This window comes from Trachurus trachurus (genome assembly GCF_905171665.1).
Source record: "Trachurus trachurus genome assembly, chromosome: 23".
Taxonomy (NCBI): domain Eukaryota; kingdom Metazoa; phylum Chordata; class Actinopteri; order Carangiformes; family Carangidae; genus Trachurus; species Trachurus trachurus.
In genome coordinates, this window is record NC_139912.1 from 7,219,728 (window position 1) to 7,234,111 (window position 14,384).

The 14,384-nt window shown below is 40.3% G+C and overlaps 2 protein-coding genes across 2 annotated transcripts in view; one reads left to right on the plus strand and one right to left on the minus strand.

Annotated features, from left to right (window-relative positions):
- Window positions 1-233, minus strand: part of kdm7aa (lysine (K)-specific demethylase 7Aa) — a 32,133-nt gene extending 31,900 nt beyond the window's left edge. The window contains exon 1 of the mRNA XM_083999815.1: window positions 123-233. Within this exon, the coding sequence (XP_083855941.1) occupies window positions 123-220 (98 nt within the window). The 5' untranslated portion in view covers window positions 221-233. The remainder of the gene's footprint in view (window positions 1-122) is intronic.
- A 2,969-nt stretch (window positions 234-3,202) lies between these two features.
- On the plus strand, window positions 3,203-10,354 carry LOC311006361 (endoplasmic reticulum-Golgi intermediate compartment protein 2-like). Its single transcript, XM_083999176.1, has 14 exons — window positions 3,203-3,328; window positions 4,408-4,547; window positions 4,636-4,744; window positions 4,839-4,885; window positions 5,006-5,073; window positions 5,278-5,318; window positions 5,701-5,802; window positions 6,443-6,538; window positions 6,714-6,769; window positions 6,933-7,031; window positions 8,460-8,557; window positions 8,658-8,820; window positions 9,959-10,038; window positions 10,125-10,354. Exons 2-14 carry the CDS (start codon window positions 4,442-4,444, stop codon window positions 10,209-10,211), a joined length of 1,152 nt encoding a protein of 383 aa, XP_083855302.1. The 5' UTR covers window positions 3,203-3,328; window positions 4,408-4,441; the 3' UTR covers window positions 10,212-10,354.
- The last annotated feature ends 4,030 nt before the right edge of the window (window positions 10,355-14,384 follow it).

Here is a 14,384-nt window from a genome sequence, read left to right on the forward strand (position 1 = left end):
TAGCATGCTAAGTTAGCCACCAGTCACACACACACAAACCGTCGCCTTTTTTCTTAACGAACAATCAGTGTTCGTCGGTTCCCCCCGGACTACACCTGTAAAGGACGTTATAGCCGACGTACCTGCCGTGGAACCAGTCTTTACAGATGTCGCACTCGATCATAAACCGGCTCACATCGTAGGGCTGCCGGCAGACACAGTACAGCGGGGCCGCCGCCATCTTCCTACTGTCCCCCCAAACAACGCAGGAATGAAGCGGCGGCGGGGCGGGGATTTAACTCAGCGTCCGGAAATGCCCGAGAGCACACGAGACGCGCCCGGAAACAGCCGAGAGCACACGAGACGAGATCCGCCGTTCTAATGCTGCGTTCGAGAACACTCGGAACTCGGAGAGAATCTCCCAAATTGAAAACTCATCGATTTTCCCGACTTCAAAGCTTCACGCAAGCCGGCATTAAAACAAATTACAAAGGGCACAGAAACAATCTAAAAAAAAGAGGAAATTTTAAAATAAATTTTATAATTTCATATAAATACATTTTAAAATAATGAAACAGCAGCCATCAGTATAAAAGAGTCTCATGGCTGCCACCTGCACTTGTACATTACATTACATTGCACAATGTTCATCCTGCACTATATGAATTACTGTTAAAATGTTTTATGTCTCCTTATATTCTTATACAGATTTTGTTACTGTATCCTTAATATTAGCCTATTTCAAGTCTAAGTTATTTTATTCTCCTAATTATCGTAGGCTATCTGTGTTTTCTATTCTACTCTATTAGAGCTGCTGTGACACAATAATTTCCTGCAAAGGATTAACAAAGTTCTATTCCATTCTATTCTCCGACTTTTCCAAGTGGGAGCTCCAACATGAGGTGGCGTTTGATTGCACTTTTTCGAGTAGGAGGTCGGAAAAATCCGAGTTTCCGAGTTGTAGCGAACGCAGCATAAGGCAATCCCACCTCTGACGTCAGTTTCCTAATTATTCATTTCCATCTGGTTGTTGTGTAGGCAAAAACCAACAATGGACACAAACTTTTTTTTTCCAACAGAGCAGTGACATAATGGTTAATTTGTCAATATTGATATCATATCAGAACCTGATCATATTTAGTCCAAATAAAGGAAAATGGCACAACTCACAGGTCTTAAATTGAGTAAATAAATCCTTAAATCCCCACTAAATTATGCCAATGTGATTTTCAGAAAATTAATATGAAATTATGTGCAAGAATTTGAAAAAAAAAATAGAAAAAAAAAAATAATATAATGGCACTAGCTTGAATATTCACATTTTATTGTGTTGCAACAACTAAAATGTTCAAAAAGCAGATTTCAAACAAGGTGTAAAAAGTGTTTTCGGTGAACTGAAACTACCAGTGAGTGCCTGTGTCTAAATATGCAGCATCAGCAGAGCCTTTACACAGCTGATATGACACAAAGAAAAATAAGATTGACTAATTGTGTCACACAATCGAAAGCAGCTCTTTCTGCAGAATTTTTTTTTCTTTTTTGCAATAGCAGAGTTGCAAAATTGCGAGACTTCCTTGTGTTTTCACACCTCTCCTTGGCAGAGAGCTAGCTACTATTTCACATTATTCTGAACCTGCATGTGACAGACGTGGCAGAAGAGCATAAAAACCCCAAAACATAATATCCACTCCTGGTATGTCTCCATGGAGCGTGTCTGACATGCCCTACGTGCTTGCGTGGTGAATAGCAATGGGACCACCGACCCACAGCTTGATCTGTGAGCTGACAGCACCCATCCCCCCACACGCCCATCTGTGCTGCTCTGCATAGGCAAGCAAGCAGGCTCGGTGCATGCAGGAGACTCATAATGCACAGAAAGACACGTGCAATTCACCCCGATTCATCTGCAACGTCTCATCTCAATTGTGTTTTTTTTTGGTCTTGTTTGTTTTTCTTTTGGTGCATTCTCAAGCTGCAGCCATGGATGTAAACATCTCCTTTGTCCTGAGGGTGATAATAGCAGCCTGCTCCACTTGGTTGATCATTATCATGTCTTCACATGAGGTTTTTCTCTCCTGTGTGAGCAGTGTAACCTCATGTCTGGTGTGCAGATCCACACACACATGCCCATAAACACTCCTCCTGGAAGTTAATTACCCCTCGTAAGTGGAGGTCAGTGCTTCTGAAGATGGGTTAGTGTCGCTGCTGATGGATGGCCACGCACAACTTCTAGTACTTCTTGAATTAATCATACCAGCCACAGAGCAGGCCAGTTCAATTCACCTGGAGAGGCCTAATAGTTCCAGCTTAATATCATCAGTGACAGTGTTTTGTACTATTACACAATTTAATTGATTTATAGACCCTTCTTAAGAAGTCTAACACCACATTTCAAAGGATAACGTGCAGCAGGCGTAATTATAGCTGACATCGTAGCAGAGCAGGCATTACAAAGCAATATGACTGACAATACTTTTCACATGAGCCATTGAAAAGTGAAAGCGATATGCAAATCATGAGAGCGAAATTCTGCTGTGTTGATGATTCGTGTCACTGTAAACAAACACTGCTGACACTCAGAGATGTCAGATCACTTCCGAACTGGACTGCTTAATTAGAAATAAAGGCTGACAGGATTACTAGCTGCTATTTAAACATAGTCAACTAGCTCAAGTGAGAAAAAGGAAGTAGAAAAATTAAACACTTAGTCATTACGAGGTAGAGCTGTGTTTAACAAACTTTCATGCCAAAAATATATTGATTACCATTAAGAAAAATAGATTTTTCAATGTGGTAGCAGACCTTTAAAGAAGCTAAATTATTATATTATTATTTAGAGGGAAAACAATCAAGTATATGTTACATGATAAGAATCACAGCTTTAGAAGTTTATACTTCCTACAAATATTAGTTTATTAAAACATCATAACCACTGAGATAAGCCCTGTGTATAATTTCAATAATTTGTTAATTTATTCTAATCAACCACAACAACCTCTATTCGACTCTATTCTAATCTATTTTTAACCCACCCTATTTACATACATTTATCTTCAATAAATAAAGCAGCATTTCAGTGTTAAGCCGCCACCTGCTGGCTGAACAGCGTTATCGTTCTCTTCGCGATCCCGCTACAACGGGAGCGCGCACGTCACGCACTCTCCCTACGTCACTGGTTCACCCAAACAAGGAAGCGAGGAGCCCCGCCCCCCTCCTCCTCTCTCTGAGCTGCTAGCATCATGGACGGATCGCAGTGCACTGAAATTAAGATTAAATCTAAACCGCACTCGTAACTTGTTGAGTGGAGACACTGAAGCACGAGTCAACATCAACCCAGATGATAGAAGAGGTAAGAAAAATATATAAATGCACGGTGGCACGAGGCGCAGGTAGATAAATAGATAGATGTGGTGTTCAGGGACACGGTGAACTGACAGCAAATCACTGTCTTCACATTAAATATCTGTATTTTTAATATTGCTCTGGACTTTGTGCAATGTCTGTCATATTCAGTATTGATTTTATAGTAAATATGTCATTTCATAAACAATTTCATAACGTTTCTGTGCGATGTTACAGTGTTAATATAGAGATGAGAGATGTGCAGTGCAGAGTTGGTCTTATAGTTTAATAAGAATTTACTGTGGTGTTTGTTTGAAGTGCAAAATACACACAGCCTTAATAATGACACATTAGATTAAAGGCCATTATTAAATCAATAGTCTAATATGGAGGGATGGTTTAGATAAGGTAATGTTGTAATAGTGTTATTAGGGATGAAAGAAATAATTGATTAAAATAAACAGAAAATTAATCAAGCTCTTTGACAAGTGATTAATTATCTCTCTTGCAAAAATGGGAAGCATTCATTTTCTTCACAGTTGTGCTGCTTTTTTTGTATGATTTAATTTATTGTATTTTACCCTGTTAAAAAATAAAACAAAACAAACATCAGAATTTTTTGTTATGAATACTTTTATACTTTTAATCATTTTGTGACATTTTAATGACCTGAAGATTAATGGATTAATCGTAAATGAATTTACAACATGCTTGACATGTTATACATTTTTCTGTAAACATGAAATAAATACTAAAATTAATCATTTTCATTTTCTAATATTATCTTGTTTATAATATAATATTTCCAAAATGTCATTTCTGGTTGGGTTTACAATGTCATACCAAAAATAATAACTGTTGAACTCACCAAAATAAAAACGGCATGTTATTTGTGCTCATGTCTCAGGGCGAGAGTCTGAGAAGAATATATTTCAAAATGTCCTAATACATCTTCAATAATCATCATCAACATCACTGTAAAACTGTTAAATCCCACTGGTATGAAGTCATACTCATGTAAACAGTGGAGGATGTGACCGTGACTGTGACTGTGATTGTGACGTTGACCTTCTGTGTTGACCTGAGGTGGACGCGGCGGTGAAGCGTCCTGAGCCTGAACATGAGGCGTGTGTCCAGGAGGAAAGCCCTGAGTCTGGTGAGGGAGCTGGACGCCTTCCCCAAGGTGTCGGACAGCTACGTGGAGACCTCAGCGTCAGGAGGAACAGGTGGGACGTCGCTCTGGAAACACAAGACAATGATATTATTATTATTAATAAAAATTTATTAATATTCACTCCTCTGTCTCATCCACAGTGTCACTAATAGCTTTTAGTGCCATGGCTCTGCTGGCGATCTTAGAGTTCTTTGTTTATCGAGACACTTGGATGAAATACGAATACACAGTCGACAAAGATTTTTCCAGGTGAATTTTACATTCAGTCACTGAAAGTTGATAAATACACAATCAATATATCTTAAATTAACTGTATGTGTCTCCTCCTCTTCATCACTTACAGCAAACTGAGAATAAACATTGACATCACAGTTGCCATGAAATGCCAGCGTGAGTTCTTCAGCTTCTTGTTTCACGCACAGAAACCAGTCATACACATACATATACTGCACTTTATCTACATAAATACATGTATATGTATGTTTAATAAGTCATTATCTGTGGCTGCAGATGTTGGAGCAGATATTCTGGACCTGGCTGAGACCATGATCACGTCCAGCGGCCTCCAGTACGAGTCTGTGAGTGAAACATCTCTGATTATTCTGTCAAATTTAATTCTCAAGCTGCTTTTTTTCTACTGTTCGTTAAAGCGACGCTGCATCTTAATTCGTCAGTGTCTTAGCTCACACAGTTTTTCTTTCCAGCTTTGTAGAAATGTTGCTTTCCACTGCTCCTTTTCTTTTTTTGTTTTTACTCTTTTCTCTCTGTGTGTGTTTGATCAGGTTATTTTTGAACTGACTCCACAACAGAGACTGTGGCAAAGGTAAATGTTCATCACATCGACCTGAACCAGCCAAACTAGAATAGTAATACAACATCTGAAATATTGTGAGCTAAACTGGAGCTAATGATAAATCCTCAGTGAAGTTAGAAAACACTGTGGTATGAAACCTTTCATGCAAATGTCATCCTGTCATCTGTCAACACCGACAGCTGCTTTCACTTCTGTGTTTAGTGATGAAACATTTAGATTTTACATTTTTCTGTTGTTCCTCCGACTCTCAGATGATTGAAACACTCAACAAATGTTGAACAGTGACATTCCTGCTGTCGATTCTCTGCACTGATGTGTAATTATAAACAAGTGACAGTTGTGCAACCTGTTGTTTTTATTTATCTTTTTTTTTTTTTTGGTTCTCCTGCAGGACGTTGCTGCTCATACAGAACAGGCTGAGAGAGGAACATGCTCTTCAGGAAGTCCTGTACAAAACTCTCCTTAAAGGAGCTCCCACTGCCCTGCCTCCTCGGTCAGTTCACTGATATTATATCAGTATCATTATAGCATCAAAAAAGTCAAACCATCCCTTTTTGACATTTTACAGCCACTGTTAAAGGGATAGTTCAACATTTTGGCTAATTGGCCCATTGCCTAGTCCCCAGTAGGTTGGTTACCTTTAATTGTCGCTCGCTCTGGTGGACAAGTTGTGACCTGCACATTCACCACGCTATGAGATAATAACAGAACATTACCAGACAGAGTTGTTTTAGAGGTAAATTCATGCAAAACCGCTGATGCACGTTCCTGTCGGTGGCAGTTTTTCAGCAAGCAGTCTCTGAATTTGCTCAAAAACAACTTAGTCTCGTAATGTTCTGTTATCATCTCATAGCGTGGTGAATGTGCAGGTCACAACTTGTCCACGAGAGCGTTTCTGAGTTGTTGGATTGTGTATTTGATGAGTTTGATGACGGAAGCCAAGAGATCCCATTAGCCTCCATAGCGTAGCTCTGAGCAGCTCACGGCTCTGCTCCGCCGTTCTAAAAATAGCTTGCACCTACAATTAAAGATAATGAACCTACTGCTAAAACTATAGGGATTATGGCAATGGGCCAATTTGCCAAAATGTTGAACTATCCCTTTAATAAGTGTGTGTGTGTGTATGTGTGTAGGGAGGATACCTCTATGGAGCCACTCCATGCCTGCAGGATACACGGACACGTCTACGTGAACAAAGTGGCTGGAAACCTGCACATCACTGTGGGAAAGTAAGAAACGGTCTGATTGGTTAATTAAGTCTAAACACAACAGTTCAGTCCCAAACCATGATCCAGATGTGGTGTGTGTGTGTGTGTGTGTGTGTGTGTGTGTGTGTGTGTGTGTGTGTGTGAACATAAAAAACCACACACAGCTGTTGTAACGACAGTATCTTGTCCCCTTCAGGCCGATTCACCATCCTCAGGGTCACGCCCACATTGCAGCTTTCGTGAGCCACGAGAGTGAGTTTCTTTTCTTTTTCTTCCACATCCAGATGTTCGTGATGATAACGTCCAGTTGTTGAGTGCCATTTTTCTCTCCACCATCACTTTCGAGCTCTTTCAGTGATTCGTCACGGCCTCCAACTGAACCGAACTTCATCTTCCTCTTCTCTGTGTGTTGCAGCGTACAACTTCTCCCATCGAATAGACCATTTATCTTTCGGGGAGGAGATTCCGGGCATCATCAATCCTCTGGACGGCACCGAGAAAATCACCTACAACAGTGAGTTACTGCGGCTCACGGAGACGACGGGAGACGGCTCGGTATAAAACACTACGGAGACGGTTTCCTGTCGCAGAAGATTCACATCAGAGTTTTTCAGCACAGTTACAGTTAATGTGGAGTCAGCGAGTTTATTGAGTCACGACCCGCGGACAAGACGCCTCAGGCGATTAAACGGTTAAATAAAAATAAAGAAAACACAAGGAGCTGAAGACGTGAAGTCGAGTTTTATCTGTAAAGAGTCGAGAGACAGATCCTCTTTTTATAATGATGTTGACAGAGAGAAAAGAAATAAAGAGCAGCAAGAAGAATGTGAGAGGGAGAGAAAGAGGGGAGGAGGGATTGATGAGGAGGAGAGGGAGAGGCAAAGCAAGAGGGGAAGAGGAAAGGACAGAGAAGGAGAAGGGAAGTAGGAGAGAAATGGAGTGAGGGAGAGAAAGGGTTGGAGATTGAGAAAGAGAGAATAGCGGAAGAGGAGAGGGAGAGAAAGGAGGAGAGTGGGGAGTGAGGGAGGAAGAGTGGCGGAGAGAGGGATGAACACAGGGAAGGAGAGTGAGAGACGGGAGAGAGAAAGAGAGGGAGGGGTGCGGAAGAGAGAGAGTAAAAAGGGAAGAGAGAGAAGGAGAAGGGAAGTAGGAGAGAAATGGGGGGGACGGAGAGAGGGTGAGAAAGAGGTGGAGATTGAGAAAGAGAGAACAGAGGAAGAGGAGAGTGAGGTAGGAACAGAGAGAGGGAAAGGGAGAGAAAGGAGGAGAGAGGGAGGGAGAGTGGGAGAGAAAGAGGGAGGAACAGAGGGAAGGAGAGTGAGAGATGGGGAGAGAAAGAGAGGAAGGAAAAGAAACAGGGAGAGTGTGAGAAAGGGGAAGATTGAGGGGTGAATAAGAGAGGAGGTGAGGGAGAGTAAAAAGGGAGGAGAGAGAAGGAGAGGGGGAGTGGGAGAGAGATGGAAGAAGAGTGAGATAGTGAGGAATAGAGAGAGGCAAAGCAAGGGGGGGAGAAGGAAAAGGGAAGTGGGAGAGAAATGGAGAGAGAGAGAGAAAGAGGTGAAGAGGAGAGAAAGAGAGGGAGGGAGGGAGGGAGGAGTGGGGGAGAACAAGGGAGGAACAGAGAAGAGAATGAGAGACAGAGGGGGAGAGGGAGGGAGAGGGGAAGAAAAGGGAGAGAAAGAGGGGGAGAGGAAGAAAAAGAGAGTAGAGGAAGAGGAGAGAGGGAAGAAGAGTGAGAAAAAGGGGAAGAGAGAGAGGGAGGGAGATGAAGGGAGAGGAAGAGAGAGACAGAGAGGAAGGGGGAGACAGAGGAAGGAGGGAGTGAGAGACAGGGAGAAATAGAGGAAGATGAAAGAGAGGAAGAGAGGAGAAGGACAGATGACAGTTCAGTCAGTTTCCTTCAGTAACACTTCATCTCTCTCTCTCTCTCTCTCTCTCTCAGACAACCAGATGTTCCAGTATTTCATCACAGTCGTTCCCACCAGACTGAACACGTACAAGATCTCAGCCGACACACACCAGTTCTCCGTGACGGAGCGAGTGAGTAACAAGGACAAAAAATAAAAAAATAAAACCTTTAAAAAAAACGACAGGATGAAACACTCGTCTGTCTATCTGTCTGTTTTTTTTTTTTTTTTAGGAGCGGGTGATCAACCACGCGGCAGGAAGTCACGGCGTCTCCGGCATCTTCGTGAAGTACGACACCAGCTCCCTGATGGTGACGGTCAGCGAGCAGCACATGCCCCTGTGGCAGTTCATGGTGCGACTGTGCGGCATCGTCGGGGGCATTTTCTCCACCACAGGTGAACCCGGCACTGGCAGCAACATCTGGACAAAACACAGCTGGATTCAACCAAAAACAACACAATAAAACAAATGGTGTGCTCACCACTGTTATTAGCTGTAGTTAACTAAAACTAAAACTAGCAGTGAACAAATATACAGTGAATGAATTACGGAAGAGTATTGCATTCATTTGAAAAAAAAAACTCCTGTTTTTCTGACAAATTTTTTCTGGTTTTCGTGGTAATTTTTTTCCTCCTGTTTTTTGGGGTAGCCTAATATTTTTTTCAGAGTTAACGGGATTTCAAAATCCCGTGAGAAGCTCCCATCTGCAAGTAACGTTTAACCACTGCGGTCAAGCCTCCACTTCATCGCGGATCTATTAGATCTAAGATTAATGAGATACATCCATATGCTCCACAAAAGATACAGTCGAGCTATCACCGACATTGTAGATTTTCAAAGGAAAACCCCACTCATTTTTCTTATTTTCACTGTGTTCTTAGATTTATATAGAAAGGAAACTACCTGTTATTACAGAACACCACCTCAGAGAGTGTCACTCTGAGCAGTCTGATGTAGCACCTTTATTTTGATATTAGTCCTTACGTTACTTGTAGGTGGGAGCTTCTCGCGGGATTTTGAAATCTCAATAGTCAGAAAACATTACCACGAAAAACAGAAAAAATTGTTGTCTGAAAAACAGTAAAAAAAATATTCAAAAAATCTGCCTTCTTGTTCTATGTTGTTCACTGTTGGTAAAACTAACAAAACGTGCAATAAATATATGCTTTAAAAAAAAAAAAACTGAACTCAATTGCAGATTATGTAGAATATGACCCCCAGGTAGATTGAAGTAAGTGTATTGTGATGAGGAGGACTGATGTGAAGTGTTTTAGAATGGGAATATTTGTGGGATGCAACTACTACGAGTAAAAATCCCACAATTTTGAAAGGTCATCTCGAGAGCTCTCACACAGAAGCTTCTACAAATCAATGACACCTGAAAAACTAAAACTAGTCAATTCCTCAAAATAAAAACTAAAGTAAAACTTGTTTAATCATTTGCTGAACTAACTTAAAACTGAACTGAAATAACAAAACAAACTGGAAAAACTACGTATATACCGGTACTATACCCTGTCTCTGTGTTGACAGGAATGCTCCACGGCCTGGTGGGCTTCAGTGTTGACATGATCTGCTGTCGGCTGAAACTGGGAGTGTACAGGCCCCAAGAGGTGAGTGATGATCTGTATCACTGCCGGCAATATTTAATAAATCAACATCAGGCTTCAAGTTTAGTGATTTAACTCGTGTCTTGCAGGTTGTGCAGATCCACCACGAGCAGCAGATGAACAACCTGAATAATCACCACGTCCCTCTGCTGGACGACCCCGTTCCTCAGGAGTAGACGTTTGTCCTCAAACTGCTGACCGTGCACCTGTAAAGTGCAAAATAAAAAAAGCTGACCTGACAAAAACTGGATGAAGTTATGAACTTTTCTCATCCATGCAGGAGGAAATCTCATTATTTATTGTTGTGCACTTTTTGTTTCTCCCGTTAACGTCACCTTTGTTTTCTTTGTGTTTTGCCACTGAGGAAGCTGAAGCGTCTGTTCGACCCTGTGCTGTAGAGTGATTGTATAAACTTCACGTTATCGCACTTTAAGAAAAAAATGTTCGCCCTGTGACTGCAGTCATACATGTGTTTTTTTTTTGTTTTTTTTTTTATAAACAGCTCCATCTTGTGTTGGTGCTTCTTTAGAAGTGTTGTAGGCTCCTTGTTATTTAAAACTTTAAATAAATTCAACAGCTCCACTGCTGTTTCGTTTCACAGCATCAACGTGTGGGAACAGTTTCTTCTGCAGAAAGTCACAAAAAACTTTATCTGAGAGAAAAAAAATTAAACCTTTAAATGAAAAGATTCATTAGATTAGAGTGAAAATATTTTAATGCAACAATACAGACAAGTTGAAGACTGTTATCAAAGCATCCTGGGCTCCAGTAACACCTCAGCAATGATTCGTACTTAAGTAGTGAGTGCAATAAATTAACATACCAGTCAGAACATGAACATTTCTGTAACGTAAATGTTTTTTTGATTGATCTTAGAAAAATTTGAGACACCAGATTCTTGATTTTCATGAGCTGTGAAGCTGTAATCATCGAATTAAAACCAAAGACTTTAAATATTTCACTCTGTTACATGAAAAATTCACTTTTTGAATCGAAATACAAAAATCTAATTTCCCCATGATACTCTGATTATGAGCTGCACCTGTATGTTCTTTAAATCTAGCATCACTTCGTGGTTTTAAACCCAACTTTTTAAAGGGATAGTTCAACATTCTGGCAAATTGGCCCATTGCCATAATCCCTATAGTTTTAGGAGTAGGTTCGTTACCTTTAATTGTCGGTGCAAACTGTTTTTAGAACGACGGAGCAGAGCCGTGAGCTGCTCAGAGCTACGCTACGGAGGCTCATGGGATTTCTTGGTTTCCCTCATCAAACTCATCAAATACACAATCCAACAACTCCAAAACGCTCTGGTGGACAAGTTGTGACCTGCCAGACTATAGGGATTATGGCAATGGGCCAATTTGCCAAAATGTTGAACTATCCCTTTAATAAGTTTTAAGGAGGATTGTTCTGTCAGGTTGCAAAAGAATATGAGACCAACCTGACCAGAAAAGTTCACTCTTGTGTTATTGATCCCATTTCCATCTTAAAACGTGTTGCTTTGATAATTCATCCGTGTCCATTTTCAGAAGCTCCCTGGCTGCAGGTAAAACATACAACTTCAGGGATCAGGAAACAAAAGAGCTTGTAAGTTGTTTGAGCAGCTTGATGACTAAGACAGAAAACCCCTGAAGAAGTTTTTTCTCCTGTGATGTTGAATCTTGTGATGATGATGATGATGATGATGATGATAAACTTGGGTGAATCAAATCTACACTTTGAGGTAGGAGACAGGTTTAATGGACGTCACGGCAGCACACTTTGCTCTTTTGTTTTTTCTCTTCTGGTTTATTTCAGTTTTGCAGTCAAAGCAGACGTGAACGAAGTGTTGTCAGAGCACGGAATAATAATAATAATTAAAAAAACAAAACAAAACAAAAAAAAGGTGGTCAAACAATTAGCAAACGACACCAGAAAAAATCAAGATGGCGCCACTGATCACGTGTCGCCGTCTTGTTGCTCCGTCCCTTCTTCCCCTCATCTGGATGCTTTGTCGCAATAGAAACGAGCAGATCAACCATCCATATACCAATAAGCTCTGTGATGAAACCATGTCTTCATCATTGTCGTCATACAGTGACACCTTTTTTTCTTTGTTGTGTGTTTTTGGTTCATTTTGTCCCTCCTCTTCCTGGAATTGAGGACATTTACCATGGTTACGCCACAGACATGGACTTTGCATAAACATTTATTTAGTTTTTTCTCCCTTTTTTCTCCCATAAAAAGGCTCATATACTTATGTATTTGTATTCTGTCAAGAGTCAAGCCTTCGATCGATCGCGACATTTACATACAACACTGTACAGGTTCCTCGTTTGTTTTTTGTTTAGTAAAAATCAGACTTGCCCGTCACATGTTAACACTTTTGGTAGACTCTGTGGGAAGCTCTGTGGTAGAATCCAGTGAAGACACTCACCAAGCAAAAACAAAACAAAAAAAACAAAAAAAATCAACAGTCAAATACAATTTTTGGTAGTCTATAAGAATAATATGCAAGTTAAACTATGTACAGATCTTCCAAACTGGGGAGTCGGGCAGAGGGGGGAGTAATAATAATAATAATAATAATAATAATCATACCAAGGGGCGGGCTTTATAACCAAGTCCCTTGTTTATAATCTAGCACTTGTGATTTAGGTCCAGACTAACGAACATGTCACAGTTTGTCCTGCTTGATAAAAAAACAGCAGACCAGCTCCATCTGTTAAGTATTGAACGCCCCTCACGGCTCTGTACTTGGTCCACTTACTTTCTCTCTGAATCCGCCTCTATGCAGATGACACTCGACTCTACATCGCAGCCAGTAATACTACAGTAATAACAACTGCTCTGAGCCGTGTCCTGTTAACATGACTGTAAAAAGCAGACAGACATTTCTTATTTTCTTACACAAAGACGACGGAGACACAGAAGAACTCCAACTTACAACAGGATTTTACAAGTTCAACAGCCCCCGTCTATTAGCGTTACGTCAGAGTCACAGTGGATCATTTAACAACACTTGGTGCTGATCTGAGGATATTTCCTAACACTACACTCTTCTATTTATCTGGATGAAATAATATATTCTCTACACTGTTCAATAAAAAAGCTTTTTAATCAATTTCCAAAGCTGCAGCTCTATTTCCTGTGCAGGTAGCTTGCAGGCTATTGGGGAAACCGATTAAAAATCTTATTTATACAGAAACTGAAGGAATATTTTCTATCATCCAGACGGTTTGAAGAATCTGTGGAAAGATCCTCAGCAAAGCTTTAATTTTTATATAATCTTATGAAATTTCATTATTATAATTATTTATTTTTCAAGAAACACATAATTCCCACTGTGACTTGAATCTAACACTAACACACCAGAGGCACAAAATAGGATTTTTAATCTTTCAAAGACTCAACTCCCTACTTCACCGTCCAACCTGCTCCAAGCTTGGTCCCCCAAACATCACATACCTGCTACCTCATCTACTTATATCTGATGTTCAACTTCTTTAACTGGACTCGTTGCTTGGACAAAATAATAATAATACTTATAATAATCATAATAACAAATCTATTTTAATCCCACTGTTATATCTGGACTCTAAAAGCTTCTTGAAGTCTTTGAGTCTTCTGAGAAACCTCTGGCTTGGTTCAGGGAACTCCTGGGAAACATTGTACAATATGTCATACAGGGCTACACAAATAAACTCGACTCTGATGTACTCTTATATATATTATATATAGTATATATATATATATAATACACTGCCAAGGTCTACCACATATATCAGATTAGCCTTTGACGCAAGTATAAAGATGTAAAAGTAGTAAACTTAGTTTCAGTACAAACTGCTGTACAAACAGGCAAAAAGTGGATGAGCATTCACACAAACAGAGGTTCATGTTCAAAGACATACCGACATTATAATAATCTGTGATAGTAAATAAGTGACGACCTCGACAGCAGGAAAGATGGAAGATCTGTATGTTTCAGGATCTGTAGTGATAACGTTTGTCATGTGCGGTCAGATTCGAGCTTTAATACTAGTCTCAGTTATGGTGTGGATTGGCCTCGACACAGGTTAACCAGTCAGTTTTGCGAGCGTGTGTGTGTGTAATCTTTAAAAAAAGGCAGTAGATACACATAATGCAAGAAGACATACAGATATCCATAATCACCTGCGTTATTAAAGAAGAGGAGCTGGATATCACCCGACGGTAAAAAACCAGAGAACCAAAATAATCTTATAGAAATTGTCCTCCACTGACGCACTGCCGTATATTCAAGTATGAAAAACCAAAAAAAAAAAAAACCAAAAAAAACCCATCATCACAAGGCAAGGCGATGTACCTACGATTCAAGAGGATGG

What these genes read in the sequence shown, in the direction of transcription:
- LOC311006361 (XM_083999176.1), top strand. Translation starts at nt 4,442, where the DNA reads ATGAGGCGTGTGTCCAGGAGGAAAGCCCTGAGTCTGGTGAGGGAGCTG. An exon ending in CTCAGCGTCAGGAGGAACAG is followed by an intron (nt 4,548 to 4,635) that starts GTGGGACGTCGC and finishes TCTCATCCACAG; the next exon opens with TGTCACTAATAGCTTTTAGT. An exon ending in AGCTTTCGTGAGCCACGAGA is followed by an intron (nt 6,770 to 6,932) that starts GTGAGTTTCTTT and finishes TGTGTGTTGCAG; the next exon opens with CGTACAACTTCTCCCATCGA.